At 35.4% G+C, this 16,816-nt stretch overlaps 1 protein-coding gene across 1 annotated transcript in view; it reads right to left on the bottom strand.

Annotated features, from left to right (window-relative positions):
• Window positions 1-16,481, bottom strand: part of LOC111332559 (alsin) — a 32,613-nt gene extending 16,132 nt beyond the window's left edge. Inside the window, exons 1-17 of the mRNA XM_022937916.2 lie at window positions 14,566-16,481; window positions 13,598-13,694; window positions 12,330-12,407; window positions 11,956-12,068; window positions 10,434-10,638; window positions 8,646-8,704; window positions 7,993-8,105; window positions 7,596-7,785; window positions 6,409-6,474; window positions 6,193-6,250; window positions 5,780-5,893; window positions 5,079-5,219; window positions 4,528-4,656; window positions 2,627-2,700; window positions 1,703-1,769; window positions 724-788; window positions 34-177 (exon numbers count right to left, since the gene is read on the bottom strand). Of these exons, the coding sequence (XP_022793651.2) occupies window positions 34-177; window positions 724-788; window positions 1,703-1,769; window positions 2,627-2,700; window positions 4,528-4,656; window positions 5,079-5,219; window positions 5,780-5,893; window positions 6,193-6,250; window positions 6,409-6,474; window positions 7,596-7,785; window positions 7,993-8,105; window positions 8,646-8,704; window positions 10,434-10,638; window positions 11,956-12,068; window positions 12,330-12,407; window positions 13,598-13,694; window positions 14,566-16,334 (3,482 nt within the window). The 5' untranslated portion in view covers window positions 16,335-16,481. The remainder of the gene's footprint in view (window positions 1-33; window positions 178-723; window positions 789-1,702; window positions 1,770-2,626; window positions 2,701-4,527; window positions 4,657-5,078; window positions 5,220-5,779; window positions 5,894-6,192; window positions 6,251-6,408; window positions 6,475-7,595; window positions 7,786-7,992; window positions 8,106-8,645; window positions 8,705-10,433; window positions 10,639-11,955; window positions 12,069-12,329; window positions 12,408-13,597; window positions 13,695-14,565) is intronic.
• Between the last annotated feature and the right edge of the window lie 335 nt (window positions 16,482-16,816).

Raw genomic sequence — 16,816 nt, 5'->3', positions numbered from 1 at the left:
TACAGGGAACTCTTTGTAACAATTGACACTTACTGGCCATGAGGCTTTCCCTGTAACCACATGCCATGATAACTTGCTCCACGCAAAACAGAATCATGCCCATAGGAATACGAAGCTTCTCGGGCTGCAGCTGGGGCCAGGCATCCAGTCTTAGCATTAACAGAGTCTACTCCTAGTCTGTATTAAAACATGATAGATTGATAAGGTCATTTAAACATCTGTGTATAATTATGTTTTTTACTAACTGGGTCAGGAGACAGATCATCTTTTCTCTCAAAGCACAGACATATTTCCAAACAGTAAAGGCTGTTTCCCACCAATCATGTAGCTCCTTTTTCTGCCTTTAAAAGCACACACAAACCACAATTCCCCTACTCGCTCCGACGAAGGGCTAACGCTCGAAACGTCAGCTTTTATAATTGTAACGGTGGCCAATTTACTATTTCAACTTTGTTGATATATTCAAAACATTTCCAAACACACTATCATGTGTAACTTCATGTAATCATCTTACTGGGACTTCATAGTCTGCTAAAAAACATATCCCTGTAAATTAGATTGACAATCTGCATTATAATTGGATCAACATGTCATAAAGTTTAACATGATTAAATGTTATTGTAACATGGGAATTTTTAATATCAATAATGCTTGGAATCATGTACCACATTTTTGGAATGACATTCAACTAAAAGTGTGACAACTGACACACACTGCACCTACCTATATGTTGTGGTTCTTGAAATGATAGCAGCCACTGCATGATTAATAGTCATTAACCAGTCTGCCTAAGAAAACAAACATGAAGAAAAGTAGCAGTAAATCATTCTTGTAGCACTAGCAAATAGTCTTAGATGGGGTAACATTTTTTTCCTCAGTCTGAATTAAAGAATCTTTTTCTAACTGCAGTTTAGTCCAAGATACCAGTGAGATATGTGAGTTTTCTCTTTTTATTGTATTTTACAGATAGCTGTAAGCTACATTACTTGTTATGTGTTACATAATGTACATACAAAGAATGATTGGCATGATTTATTATATTTAAATCAGTTTCAGTGTCTCAAAACAACCTTGTCCTTGAAAACTAGGATGCTTACTTGAAAGTAAGGGGTGAACTGAGTAAAAATAGTATGAATGCCTTGACAATTTCGTATGTTCAGAAAGCAGGATATCAGTTTCATACTGGAAGCTATTAATTTTCCCTATGCTGAACCAAAGGGACAAGGATTATCCTCTTTTAGAAAAGAGGCAAATTCCAAAATATTTAGATTCAATGGAACAATGATAGTTCAAATATACAAGCTACAGGAGAATTTTTTCTATGTGACTGAAAGCACTCTGACTAGAGGTTGGAGTCAACAGAAAATCTCAAATGGTTAGATTGACTCAATATAATCAGATTTCAAGTGTAGGCTTCAATGTTTTATCCATCATAAAAAATAATATTCTTTATGGCCTTGACAGACCAAGGTCATTAATGGGACTCAAAGTTGAATTAGGTTGTATCTTCAACATGCACAGATTTTGACTCAATTATGACCAGATGAATGTCTCAAGGGACTGAGAATATTGTAAATGATTTGCCTCTATGAGGGGAAATAAGCAAAGACTTTTCTCCACATGTAATTCTACACTGTACATTTTTGCAATGTGAGTGTGTATACTACCTGTAACATATGACTAAACTATTGTTAATCATTACCTTGTCAACTGTTGATGGAGCACAGACAAGTAATATTTCTTCTGGTGTTGTGATTTTAATTGTATTCCTAGAACATAAAATAATTATTCAATGATTTAATGAATAGTAAGTCAACATGGCCACTTAACCCCACAGGCTCTATCAGTCAGCTGCTGAATTGTGATGCAAGCATTATTATAACTATAATAAAGGTCTTAGTTCTTTTAATTCAACTTTAAGGATAAGCTCATCAGATCAAAACATTTGGTTAGTAAGTAAACTCATCATAACTATTATAGATAATATGCAATGACTATATTTTTCATCACAATGCAATAAAACATTTACAATACTTGTACATGATATGAATCATATGATGATGAGGCGGCTAGCTATAGCAGTGTCAATGACTGGCATAAATTAGGTCTAAATGGTTAAAATTCTGGTCTTGACATTCTTTTATAATACCATGTAATAAAATTATCTGCTAATTAACATACTCCAATCACCATAATTAAATCTAATTATTACTTAATGAAGATATTAATTTATCTTGCTGGAACCCTAGCCTGCTGACTCAAACTCTGAAATTACCTCATACCCTCCAATAACTCAAACAAGATCCGGTTTCTAGTGGATTTCATGCTACTTTCTAGTCACTTATTATCAGCTTACTTACACTTGGTTAATGCGAGATCTTAATTAACTTGAACTAGTTTTACTCTCCCGTAGCTCAAATTTACCGTCAAGCTGATAACTCGAAATTCAACCCTTGACCTCTCAGAGTGACTGCCATCTCATTCCTCCTTACAATATCAGCCCTGAGTCAAACACCAAGGTCATGAAAATGAACAAAGTGATCACCAACTAAAGCTTGTGATTGCTCAACAAATTAACTTATGATGTAACTTATTTTATTATGTTCATTAAATGATGTCAACTCACAACACTCCTTCTGTGTCATCCACCCCTTCAGCCCAAACAGTAGTCAGTGGAAAGGCTTGGAAGCTTTTTGCAGACTTGAAAGGTAATAACATCATGGACTAGTTAACTCAAACAATATACTCTTCCAATTGGTTAAAGTGAGGGTGAAAAAAGTGAAATGACCCAAAATGGTGAAACGACCTAACTAGGTGAAATTTCACAACCCTTAAAATGATCTTGCTAGATGAAAAGATTAGATCAGTGAAAATAGGCTAACTAGTACATAAAATGGTCAAAATGGTACATTTTTTGGTCTATTCAACAAGGAAAAAGGCCCTACTAGTTAAAATGATCCAACTACCTACAATGGCGAAATTACAAGAAATAGACTGACTAGAGAAACAATAGTCTAACTGGTTATTATGACCCAACCGTTTTGACTGGTCAAACCAGTTAAAATGGTCCAACCACTTAAAATGGTCTGAATGGATAAATGATGCAACCAGTTTTAATGGCAGAACCAGTTAAAATAGTCCAAACACTTAATATGGTCTGACTGGATAAAATGTTCCAACTGGTGAAAATGGTTTTAACTACATCTGACTTGTTAAAATAGTTGAATTAGTTACAATGAGCTTACAAGATAAAATAGTCCAACAGCTTAAGTAAAGGTTCGCACATGAAGTAGGCATAAAACAATAGGCCAATCCAGAATCAGCAGTTACACACAGAGGTGTTAATCCTTTAATCAATTCAAATTCCTTAAGGCTCATTGGCTGTTTTTGAACTTAAGCAAAGTGGAACTTTGTTCATTTTTGTTTTAATCAAGATTTTACAATATTTGTAGCTGTACAAATTCTGGCAAACTCATTGCTCAGAGGCATAATCAATAAGGTTTTATAGGGTTTAATAATAATGATAATAATAATAATAATAATAATAATAAGGTTTTTATGAGTGCATTTAAGAATCTCAATGCACTTACCTAGCATAATAAAAATAAAATATAACAATGATACTAACAGTCAGTAGTACCCACACTAACAAAAATAAAGTTAAATGGGATAAAAACCTATGTAGTGTTTCACAATGCTAAAAATAAAATTTCCAGAATAGGAATGTTTTAAGGGCAGATTTAAAAGACGAAAGAGAAGCTGCAGATTGAAGAGAATCAGGATGAGTATTCCATAATGTAGGTGCACAGAAGGAGAATGCATGTTCACCGTATGTCACAGAATTCATAGTGGGGACAGTAAGAAGTGATTTGGTGGACGATATTCTTGTAACAGGGATGACAAATAGACTGGAGAAAGTCCATGAAGAATCTTAAAAGCAATTAAGAATAACTTTGAACATTATACGTGATTCAACTGGCAGTCAGTGTAGTTTTGATGTGATCACATTTTTTAGATCCGGTAATAAGAGCTTAATTGTACATACATTTTGATTGGTTCTTACTTATGATAATTATATGGGAGGACAGACACATAGGTGATGTCACAATAGCATATTTAGTTGCTTTTTTAGATTCCATGTTGCTGTAGGTTAGTACATTAATAGATCACAAAGATGGCAAAAGACGGTAAGAATATAATTGAGGTACTCAGCTGAGCTTTGTGTGCCACTTGTTTTTCTTATCATGTTTGATGTCATCTGTGATCAGTTACTGATGCAGAACAGATGCCCGGCAACATGGTTGATTAGCAACATGATTGACTAGCAACATGGTTGATTGCAACATGATTGATTAGCAACATGGTTGATTAGCAACATGGTTGAATAGCTACATGGCCAATTAGCTGAATTGCAGTCAATTGCACAAAAACTACAAAAGATCTTAACTATCTACTGAAAAAAAAAGATAATCTGTAAAAAATTAATCTGAAAATGGTAATAGTGTAGCATATAAAAGTTAAGCATACCTGATAGTGGACAAAAAAATCATCAAATAAAACAAAGAGGGGTGTTGAAAATCTTGAGCCCTTAGATGGAAAAAGACTGTGCACATTGCTACTCCTTAGTAGCCGTCTGCATGGATGCTTAAAGATTTCCTGTAGTGAGAAAGATAACCATTCTATACATCACATATATCAAACAGGTCAAATAACCACAAGTTTTGTTGGAAAGAGACTAGACCATTTCTCTTCATTTGATAAATTTCAACTAAATTTTTTTTTTTTATGTGTACATCGATCACTGTTTGCTGTTTTTCACTTCTGTTTTAATTTTTCTTTTTCAAATGACCCCACAACATGTAGAACCTTAACTAGGTCATTATATCTATCTAGTCTGCATAACTAATTAGAGGGTTCTCTTTGTCATTTCCTTCTTGCCAGTAAGTGTTTAACTTACTAGCCTGCAGACTTAAATAATTCCTAGAATCAACATACAATGTGCTATATGTTTTTTCTAGAGAATTTTCATGCAGGTGCATATTAAGAAAAGCAAGCATTCTGTGAAATAAATAACTCACTGCAACTTTAGCTGGACACTCGACCCAGAACTTGAGTGTACGTTCAGCTTCGGCTTGCCTGTTTTCATCTTTAGTGATAAGCTGTTCCCATCGTTTTGCCTCTTCTTCCATTCTTGCACAGTTCACTATATTTTCCTGTTTCTAGAAAAATTAAAATAACAGTCACACAAACTTGAAAAGTTAACTGACAGCATGGGACCACAATTTTGCATTGCATAAACCCACATACTCTTACTGATCATGGAAATACCTATTATAATGGAATCATAAAAAATATATAAAAGTAACTGAAACCATGAAGTGAAATCATCTAAAATTGCATAAAATTTACTTTTGAATCTAATAATAGACTCCAACAGGTCTGTCAAGTAGAAACAATGTGATCCTCAAAATAAATTTGGAAGACTCTGTTAGATTTTGTGCACCATTCTGAGTGTTCGCCTTTTGCTAGTGGTGAGAAAGATGTTTTTTATCTGGTTGTTAATGTATAAACATAAGGTGGAGCTGCTTCAGTCTGTATAGAATTTAGTTTGTAAAATTCATTCTACCATAAACTTACTTAACTCCACCACTGACTCTAACATCTGTTCACAATGACACACAAGCCACATCTGACGCAGTAAAATTATTCTCAGCATATCTGTTTTAGAACCAACTTAATTCCAATTTCCTTTTTTTCACAGTCAACAAGACAAATTTACCTGAGAAAGTTTTAGTGTGTTCTGAAATTTTCCAACAATGACTTGGTAGTGCTGCATCTTCAACAATGGAAATTGCATCACACGTTGAAAAGCATTGTCATAACCAACAGATTCCTACAAATTGTTCAGAAAATTATCTATTAATGCCCATCTGAATATTGCTTCCTAAAGGTCGATTTTCTAAAATAGGCTCTACAATATATTACTTGATACTAATTACTAAAACTACTTATAATAAAAAGAAATCATTTAGAGAAAATATCTTAGAGTACATAATTACCAGATTATTATATGGAAGTAAAAGGAATAATAAAAGAGATTTATCATCATTTTTCCTTGGCATCAATCTCCATTAGTTAAATAACTTAATCTCACACTGCACTTGGCAGCTCGTGCATTTTACGTTGCATCACCTGACCAGCATCATCCAAGATATCACCTAGCACAGTTTCGCTCAGAGATGAGATGTCACTGCAAAAGACCATTATATCATACATATTAATATGAGCAATCATCAATTATTCAATTGAAAATTACGAATTAAATAATGAATTGTAACATTCAATACATACACTGTACACTCCATCAAGAAATTAATTCACATGTAAAAGTGTGTCCCGAGGTCATACCTTGTTATGCTTGAAACTGCTGAAAACACACCAAATGCTGCTCCATTACTAAAGGATTCTGAATACCTGTAAAAATGACCAGCTAAATAAATAATTGGCCACAAAAGCAATAATTACTGACATCTACCTTATATTTGGAGTCCAAAATAACTTTCAGTACAAGAATCCTAAACAATTACTGATGATTGTGAATTTGAATGATCAACCCTAAGAGCAAAAATGAAAAAATGTTACTTGAGTTGAAACGTCACTCAAAAGGTGGCAAAGAATAAGGGAAATAGTTTTATCTTCATGTAGACTTTGTTTCTTTTACACTATAACCTACTGGACTCTATACATTCATATTTAATTTATACAATTCACAATCAATGAGTCACAATGCAATCTGTTCCACTGATGTTCAAGAAGACTCTTGAAATCTACAGATGCATCACTTTTCCCTAGAGTTTGTAGTCACTTATGGAGGTATGTTAGCTGAAACTACCAACAGAAGATATCAAGTCCTTTTGGGAGAGCACTTTACCAGCTGCTATACATAATTACTCCATGATTTCAAAAGTAGTAAAGGTGATGATCCTGCCAAAATGTTCAGGAAACTTAAAGGAAAATAATCAGTCATCCAATATTCCCTCTATTTCTGCAATGATGTTCTGTGTTGAACCTTTTGAGCACAGCAATGGTGCATGATTAAAATGCTTGCAAAACCAGTCATCAAGTTTGCATGTCCTGGCCTACTGTACACATAAAAATTATACATATAGACAAAAAGTTGCTAAATATACGAGTTATTGTTGAAGTGAAACCTTCAAAATCAGAGATAATTATCACTGACAGAGGCAGTAATTATTTGTGTTATCACACCAGATTGAAACTAAAGCCAATTCTTCACCACTATGGCATTTATAAAACAAATGTGATTATAAAATACCACAAGTTTTCTTTGACATCAAACAAGCTAACTTTGGACAATTTAATTGCAAGCTCTCATTTATTTATTATCTTTAATAATTTTGAAATGAGTATATTGGAAAAGCTGATGAAAAAGAATTAATCTTTCAAGTAACATGTACAAAAACTGTCTAGAAAAGATATAAGGGAGATACACAAATGATTTCTACCTGACCGCCTATCAGTATTTTTTAACTCAATAAAAGTTGTAATAAATCACAATTTACAGCGAGCCATACCTCTCAAATGCTTGTAAAAAATCATCAGACCAACACAGATTGAACAGCTCTTGAAAGTCCTTCATTGATACCACAAGTTGAGTTACAGATGTAAAACTTGTGGAAACACATTTCAGAATGACATAAAAAGCCTGTATTATGGAAGATAAGACCTGTCCAACCTCTCCTAGAGCCAAGCATGACCATACTTCTGAAAAATTGGAAATTGAAATGCCAAAATCATCTTCAGTTCTATAATTTCTGTAGCATTATTTTTAGTTTCAATGTGACTTAATTTTCTTTTCCCATACATTCAATTAATTTCTTTCAAGTTAAGAAAAGGGGTATTTTGTCTTTACGCTAGCAGGATACCTTCTACATCATTTATAAGAACAACAAAAAGTTACTGACTGGTCACCTGATTGAAGGAATGGCGTCAGAACAGCTTGCCAAATAAGAGCCAGCTGGTAATAAAATAGTCTCTCTTCACTAGCAAGATTACTCATTATCTCCAACATTCCGCTCTTGTCGCTGCAAATCAAAGGTATCATTTTGTAAGTCATTAATAAGTATAATTATCCAATCATATTGAGTAGGTGGAATTACATGTTCAGGATATATTCTGCAAATCACCATCTCATTAAAGCTTTAAAAAAAAATATTAATAAGTCAATAAAATTTTCCTCTTATCTGGCATGTCAAGAGGAAATCAAAATTCTTAATTAATGCATTACTAAAAACTGCAGGTCAAAATAATAATAATAATAAATAATAATAAAAATAATAATAATAAAAAATAATAATAAAAATAATAGGAACTAAAAACATCACTTAAGATTCCTTTGTCTGAATTTTTCTTTGTTCAAGATAGATTGGTTAGCACCCACATGTAGGAGAGGGGAGTTTGCGGTGTCCATATAACAATTTTAGGAGTCAAAATGTTAGCAATTCTGGTAGTATCCTTCTCTCCATTAGTAAATCAAAAGATGACCTTACCTAGTATTCATTTAAATCTCTTGGAAATTTAGGAAATTACAATCATGATATTCATAATATGAGTATTCTCATTACCTGCCAGCAAGACATGCACAGTGTTCTGTGTCAGCACTGACACTCCTCAGCTGCCCCACCTTAAGGAAAAGTTTACAAACCGTTCACTACATAGTCAACTTAGATTTCACCCTTAACAACTGAGTGCAATTTAAAAACAACAATCACCTCCCCTGGTGCTTAACCTCATTATGCTACTCCATTCCTTGGAGCATCCTGTATGAACTTGGTTAACATTTCATCACTGATGTACCTCATTTTCTATGGTTACATTTTACCTAGTACCTTCCCATGTACCAAAGTTTCAATTCTAAATCTCTGGCCTCCTACACAAATGTAATTCATCTCCATCTCCACTTTGTTTGGGCAGGGGAAGGTGAACTACATTTCAAAGTGCACAACCAGCACAGTGTGTTCTAATAGGCTTTTTCTTGGTAACTAAAATTTTTCTCTGAAAACTCACTTGGAGGATTTAAACTGAATGACTAATGAAATGCAAATAATTTTCTAGGCAGTTGATTATAACCAATAATCACACTGTTAGCTGTTTTAGAATTAAATGCTCCCGAAAATTTCATCATCTCCTAGCTACACCAAATGAAGCAGGGATTTGAAACAGCTGCCAGCTAAAATTTCAAGTGAGGTGACTCAAAGTTGGTGAATGATTGTAAATGTGTAACCTCAGAAGTGCCTGTTGTGCTTTACCAAGTGATTGCTGGCCAAAAATCTAGCCAGTGATCATTGCTTTTTCATCTGGCAACTGGCACTTAGTGACAACCCTGCTTAGATACAGTATGGCTACAGTGCCAGCAACTATTTTGAATTGCCTTTTGCTCTTTATGGCTTCATGGTGCCACTCTTCTTCCACATAGACAACACATTGATTTTTTCCCTAAAATACATGCAATGGAGATTTTGCAAAGAACACCACGCAGATTTTTCATTTCTCACTTTTCTTAGATGTTGCTATAATAATGATTTGGTTGGCTGCTTTTGCAATCCATACTTGTAGTGAACTGACCGATTCATTCTTCTGGCCTGTGGTGTTTTCTGCAGAGATTCTTGTTTTGCAAATTACAGATTAACTGATTACAATTTATTTAGCAAATCATTAACAGATTTCTATTTCCCAAATTACAAACCACCTCCCGGTTAGCTCAATTGGTTAGAGTGCCAGACTGTTGTGCAGGAGGTTGAGGGTTCAAGCCCTGGCTGGACCAACACTCAAGGTCTTAAAATAACTGAGGAGAATGCGCTACCTTTCTATAATATCAAGAAATGGATAGACGTTCTTGTCTTCTCAGATATGGGCAAATAAACTGTAGGTCCTATCTCCTACATCTGTTAATTAATTTGGTTAGGCAGGGGATGTTAAAGAACCCACTCAAAAGATTACTGTGATGTGGTCTGGCCCATTTAATGGGCCCACAGTAATTGGCACAAGCTGTTGCAGGGTCCCTGCCTGTTGGCGAAGCTGATAAATAAATTTAGTATAATTTCAGAGATGAGCAAAGAGTTTTCAGCAGTTTGATTGGTTGAGCAGTTCCTTATATGACGCCATATAAACCGCTCCACGCGGTTTATATAAAATGTTAAAATAAATGTTAATAAATGTTACTAATTAAAAATGTTATGATTTTAGAAATTTCTCTGTTGTTCAGCTCTGAAATTATACTAAAACAATTATTTGCCTCAGGTTCGGTGAATATAATTTTGTCAAATAATCCCCTCAACTTCGTCTCAGCGATTATTCGACAATATTCACCTCGCCTTCGGCAAATAATTGTTAAATATAGATAAATAAATAACCTTTCTGAACATTGTAAGTCTGACAATCTCCACCCTACTGTGCTGTAGGGAACGTTCTTTTGTGTCATCAAATGACTGTGATTGTGATAACATCCCTTTTTCTGTTGTTGCCTGGGCTGTTGTGGAACTCTCCTCACTGAATAAACAAGGCATAGATGTGCTCTCTCTTATGCTGTTCATTGTTGCTGCCACGCTTGGCATTGCACTATGACAAAAGAACTCAATAAAAAATTTTCTTTTTAACCAATTAACTGTTGTTCTCTGTGAGTTGCTATAATATGATGATTTAAAAATTAAAGTAAATTGCTTGAAAAGGAATTTAGTATTGATATAAACAGTTTGCTAATAGGTGATTATCTCTCTTTTTGGTTCAGTAAATGGCAACATTCTGTCATAGTCTGATCATCCTGTTAAGAGTAGTCCTGAGAAAGACAAGCAGTTGTCAATTGTAATGACTGATGTTTCATCAATCTGTCATCATCAAAATCAAGTGAAGTCAACAACACACTCAACTCTGGTGACTCCTTCCAGAGGGAGTATTGGGATTTTCAGTTTTTCATTTTTTGTGCCAAACAATTCATTTTTTCTGGTAGAGCCTGTTGAGTGGTGGAGTGCTAAGGTCAAACAGTTTCCGATGTGCCTCATGTGCCTGCAACCGGAAGAAGCTCAAGGATCACATCTTTTTTATGAAGAGGGAAAAGACAGCCAGAATTTCAAGTGGTTTTTAGTTTTTAATGAATTATTTTTTTCCATTTTGTACAATTTTTTTTTTATGGTTCTGCAGATTGTTATGGATCCCAATGCCCCCATCCTTCCCCTAGGGTTGTTAAAACATCAATCAATTCTACTGACAACAGTCCTTGTAAGATGCTACTCTTATCCACATGATCTGACTATACAATCAAACTACACTTTCTTTTAGAAATATGATGAGTGCAGTGTGCTTTTGTCTTGTTGTACTCTAAGCTGACAGTTTCAGCAGTTTTGTAGCTTTATGACCCACAAATTAAGTAGTATTAAGGGCTTGGAAGACCAGCCGTTCAATGATCAATCCCACCAGAACTGGGTATTTATCATTCATGTAATCTGGTGTCACTTTTGCAAGAGTTAAATAAACGTTATGTTATAGTTACATTATTATCTTTTCTACATTTGAACTGATAAAATAGGGTAATGGCCCAGAAAAACCAATTTTGAACGGGACTACATCATAGGCACCTGCCTGTTAATTCAATGTTTGGGTTTAGTCTATAAAGAAAAGCATCCCCACAACAGTCCAATCTCATTTATTCTTTTTAGGAAAATTTTTTGTCACATCAGTTTGATCTCAATTTTCCTTAATTTGTTTATTAGAATATAAAAACGACTATTATAATAGGACAAAAGAAATTCAAACAACAAAATGGTTTGAAAAATTTAAAACCAAAGAAAATTTAAACCACAGCCTACATTCTACACATTCAAACATTTTATATTAGTTGACAACAAACATTAGAATTCATTGTTTTTCCACCTCCTTTACCTTGGTTGACGGCCACAAACATAGACATCAGGCCTACTAGGGGCCATGTCTCCAATGAATAAAGAGTAGTGGCTTCCAGCTGCAATGTCCCAGATGAGCACATCTGAAAAACACTTATTGAAAAGAAAAAATACTGTTGATACCTACCATAAGTAGACCTTGACTGGCTTGAAAAATCCACTTCATCAATAAGATGTCATTAAATATTCTGATCATTATAATTTTATAGGGAATTTTCATATATATATATCATGGCAAAATTTATCTTGTAAAAATGTGCCATTCCTCTACTTCTACAACTCCTACTACTTTCCCCCAGTGTCAGTGAGTCTGGTAGATAGGAATGATTGTGATTTATTGTAGAATGCACTTACTCTGATCTTTTTAGGACAGAGAGCCATGCTTTTTTTCCTTCCTAACTGACCACAAGAGTTATCGCCCCACGAGAAAACCTAAAAAAGAAAACACTGAGTTGAAGAACAATTTCATTATTTACAACACAGTTCTGATAAATTACAGTCAAAATGAGTTGGTGTTTATTTATTACATAATTTCCGAAAAAAATTCCTGTGATTATAATGTTCATTCTTGACCTTCAATTTATTTGACAAATAATCTGTCAAATCTAGTGTAGAAAACTGTAAGCACAAAGAAGCTCTTCACCAAATTATCACTAAGCAGACATGGTTTGATGCTACTCTGAATTTAAGTAACTGAAATTACAATTCTTCGACCCAATTTTTCAACACTCCTGTCTAGTGCCTTCATCAGGGGTGATCTGATCGTTGCAACAAGAGGCCGTTTTATATGTTCACTAATTAGCTGCCGTTATTTCTGATGAGGTGTAAATAGACATCAGGCAGTAAGCCACCATCATCATGATTTAAAGGAGCATGGGCGGAGTTGATATGCCAAGCTTCCAAACAAAGGCACTGGTGGTAGTAGTGATAAGTGGTGATAATTTTAGAATTATCCCACCTCATTGTATGGTTAGTTTGGCATGTGTGCTCCGACAGAGCTGAATTTTCTTTTTTGCAAAAGAAGAGCGCTTTGCAGTAAATGGTTTGAGCCCGGGGGTAACATGTGAAGGTGTAGTCTGATCGTCCGGGTGAGTGTAGTCCTGAGAAGGACTGTTGTCGGTGGCAGTGACTGACGTTTCGACAACCTGTGCGGAAACGTCAGTCACTGCCACCGACAACAGTCCTTCTCAGGACTACACTCACCCAGACGATCAGACTATACCTTCACACGAAGAGCGCTTTCTAATGCCCTTTCAAACCATTTAGTCTGTGCAACTGACTTTGTCACCAACAATCTGGGACAAAACCATCTCAAACAAAACTGAGCTTTGAGCGTTATCACACTCTCAACAAGCTTTCTCTGTAATCCCCACCCTTATCCAGTGCTATATTGAAGCCCAGTATAGACCACATGGTGACTACAGAAACATTGATTGGAGAATAGGGAGGCAATGCTTTGTGTTAGTTTCAGAGATGTCCTGCAGGAAATAAATGATGCCCCAATGAAAGTAAAATGCTTCATACACATACAATGTACAAATGTAAATTACATCTAGTGAATGTTATAATAGATCCTTTAAAAGTAGTTTAAGCTAATTTCCATGCAGCCCCTTGATTCTTACCTGAGAACAAACTGTTTGAGCCAATGAGTGGAAGGTTCCAGCAGCTAGCTTTATCACTCCAACATTACTGAGCTCTTTTATACAGCATGGATAAAATCTGTTTTGCAAAAGTAGAGGCCAGATTGTTTCCTTGACATACACTGTATCATAGGTGTTATATTGCTATTCCATAAGTTTTAATAGAGACTCAACCATGTGGTAGATGGTTTGAACCAGAAAGTACCAGTTCATTGTGCTTCAAAACTATTTAATGAAGAGCGCAGCTTTTCTGTTGAATGAACTGTTCTTTACTTTTTAGCACAACGAGGAAAAGTACCAAACTTTTTCAAAGGTTTGCAATCATATAAAAATATGTAGAATATTTTTTGAAGCATGTTAACAACAGGTTTTGAACCAAAAACTCTATTATTATGATGTACAAACTTCAGACCAATGCATTACAGTCAACAGGAAATTTAATAACAAGTTGACCAACTTACTGCCATCATGAGTCACGAACACTAACTTTTTGATATACTACAAGTACCCTTCAAGTTTAGAGTCTTGGAAAACAAAATTCTCTGTCTTGAAACTACTCCTAGTAATTGGAAAGAATGACTACCATTCATGCATATAAATTATTTTTAAGAGCAGAGCAATTATTTGCACTTTAAAAAGGAATTATACACAGGGAAGATTAAGTCATCACTGACCAAGATACAGTATGTTGAAGTTTCAAATGATTTTGTGTTACAATCATTTCAAACTTCGCAGTAGTGTGATTTTTATTTTAAAGCTATGACATTGTACAGCTTAAAGTCCACTGTATACCCTTACCATAGCTAGTAAAGATAAAAACCAAAGCACCGAAAACTCCAAGAGAATAAATATTGATAAGTCATTATTTCAAATAATAATAATCACATGCATCCTAAAAAGTAATTGTTGATCAATTAAACCCTATGATCATAAACAAGACATTACTGTACCTATCTTCTGTATCTCCTAGACCAAGCTGTCCACAGCCTCCACTTCCCCATGACCAAACCTGAGTATTTGCACCAGCCAATTTAAATTTGTTTCTAGTGGTACCTTCACACAAACACATGCCTAGCAAGCCACACTGTTTACAAGGCTCCTTTGACATAACAGCTTTTGGAGCATCAAACACTGGGAACTGTCCAGGTGTTGATGACATAAACATGCCAGTGACAGATTCCATTACGGCACTTGTCAACTTACTTAGGTTGACATCCGGTCTAATGAGTCTACTGCCAATAACACTGTAAAAAGCAGATGAAGTTCTATTGGGTGCAGCTGACTCTGTGATTTTACTGTCCTTGATCACCTTATTAAGGGAATCCTCAGAGTCTGAATCAGTGCTTATAAAATATGTAATACTTGTAGAGCTTGTAGGGCTCGATGGAGATACTGTTGACAGACATAAATTTGATGTACTTGAGTAAGACATATTTTCTTTAGAAGCTGCAGTTTCAGCAGAGTATATTTCTTGGAATGACTGATCAGAGCAAATGTTTAGGTACTGATCAACATCACTCTTTTCCAGCGAAGAAAACCCTGTGTCAATAATGTCAAGAGATGCATCACTATCATGAATATGAACTGCAGAAGCTACATCATCAGTCATTTCTGTCTCATCTTCATTGTTAACATCTATATTTAAGATGTCTTCACCAAAGGGATAGAGGATTGGTTCCTCTTTCTTTGAGGTGATTTTAGCATGCTTATCTTGTACCAATAAAGTTCCTTCATTAGCTACATCCCTAATATATCCCTCAGTATTTGTTTCAGCGACCATTGGTCCATAACTGAGATATGTCCGCATCACACTATTCTTCTCAGTTTCTGATGGACTTCCAACTGTCTCAACTTTAAAATCCCTTTGCTTTTCATGTTTTCCAGAAACTTGGCCTCTTTTGCTAGATCCCTTAGATAGTTTTCTTTGTTTCTTTCCAGATTTTTCCCGTTTTATTTTGTGTGATGATTTTGATGTTACAGTCTCTCCATCACTGCCTGACAGCGAAAAAGTCGGATGTGATTCATCCTCTTGGACAATCGCCAGAGAGTGATATGCTCCACAAGCAATTTCTGTTACATTTTTGCCAATCAAACCATCTATTTGTTTAGGAATAGCAGTTCCGTCTGTTCCAACACCATGTCCCAGTTGACAACCAGTTCCCCAGGACCAGACTTCACCTTCACTTGAGAGTGCAAGTGAGTGGCTGTCTCCACATGAAATTTCAATTATGACAGGTTCCCTCTTCTTGATACTGTCGTTTTGCAGTGTTCCTCTACCATTCGAGATGCTACTCCGTTCAAACCGGACAAGCGAAGGAAGGTTAACAAGTTTTGTTTCATCTATGCCGCATTGTCCCCTAGATGAATCTCCCCAGAAAAAAACCTCCTTGTTGACACATATGACACCACCGTGTTGACCACCACAACTTATTTCTTGTACCGGTTTGTCACGCAAGTAATCAATAACTGTGGGCTCCCTTCGGGATTTAAGATCACCAAGGCCGAGCTGGCCGAAAGAGTTATCGCCAACAGAAAGGACTTGAGAGTTGAACGTGAGAAGTAAAGTATGGTGATTTCCTAAGGCTACCTTAGATATTCCTTCTCTAAACGCCAAACTTCGAATGTGCGGTTCTAGGTTTGTCGATCTCCAAAAATAAGCAATTCCTTTAGTAGAATCATCTTTCACGTTTTTCTCCTCGTATTCCTTTGTCTGATTCATTAATAGTAACAATATCTTTCCTTAACCTTAACCTCTATGGAATCTATTTTGTTCAAACCACTACGGTATGTACCAACAATACCTGCTACAAACTAATGGTGGTGTAACACATCATATTGTATCCAATGAGCAGTTTGTGATCGCAGAAGTATGTTTTACATGACGCACCAACCAGTTGTTCAAGAGAAGCGGAATTAAGCTTCTAGTCTTCCTGAGGTGACTGTGGTACTGCTTCGGTACGGGGCATTGTAAGATAATTTGGTTTTATCGACTAAGTCAACTATGAGAATTATTATTCATAGTATCAAGGACTTTTGAAACGTCAAAGAAAACCCTCTCGACAAAGTGCAGTATGATTTACCATATTTCACCTTGAGTTATCAGCGAGTATTTTTTCAAAAATTTTTGTCAGTTGGAGCTGGAAGTATGGAAATCAGACAACCCCCCACCCCTCGTCTTATCGAAAAGTTTGACAATAACTG

This window comes from Stylophora pistillata, chromosome 14, assembly GCF_964205215.1.
Source record: "Stylophora pistillata chromosome 14, jaStyPist1.2, whole genome shotgun sequence".
Classification (NCBI taxonomy): domain Eukaryota; kingdom Metazoa; phylum Cnidaria; class Anthozoa; order Scleractinia; family Pocilloporidae; genus Stylophora; species Stylophora pistillata.
The sequence above is the reverse complement of the archived record's forward strand: the minus strand, read 5'-3'. Positions and strand labels throughout refer to the sequence as shown.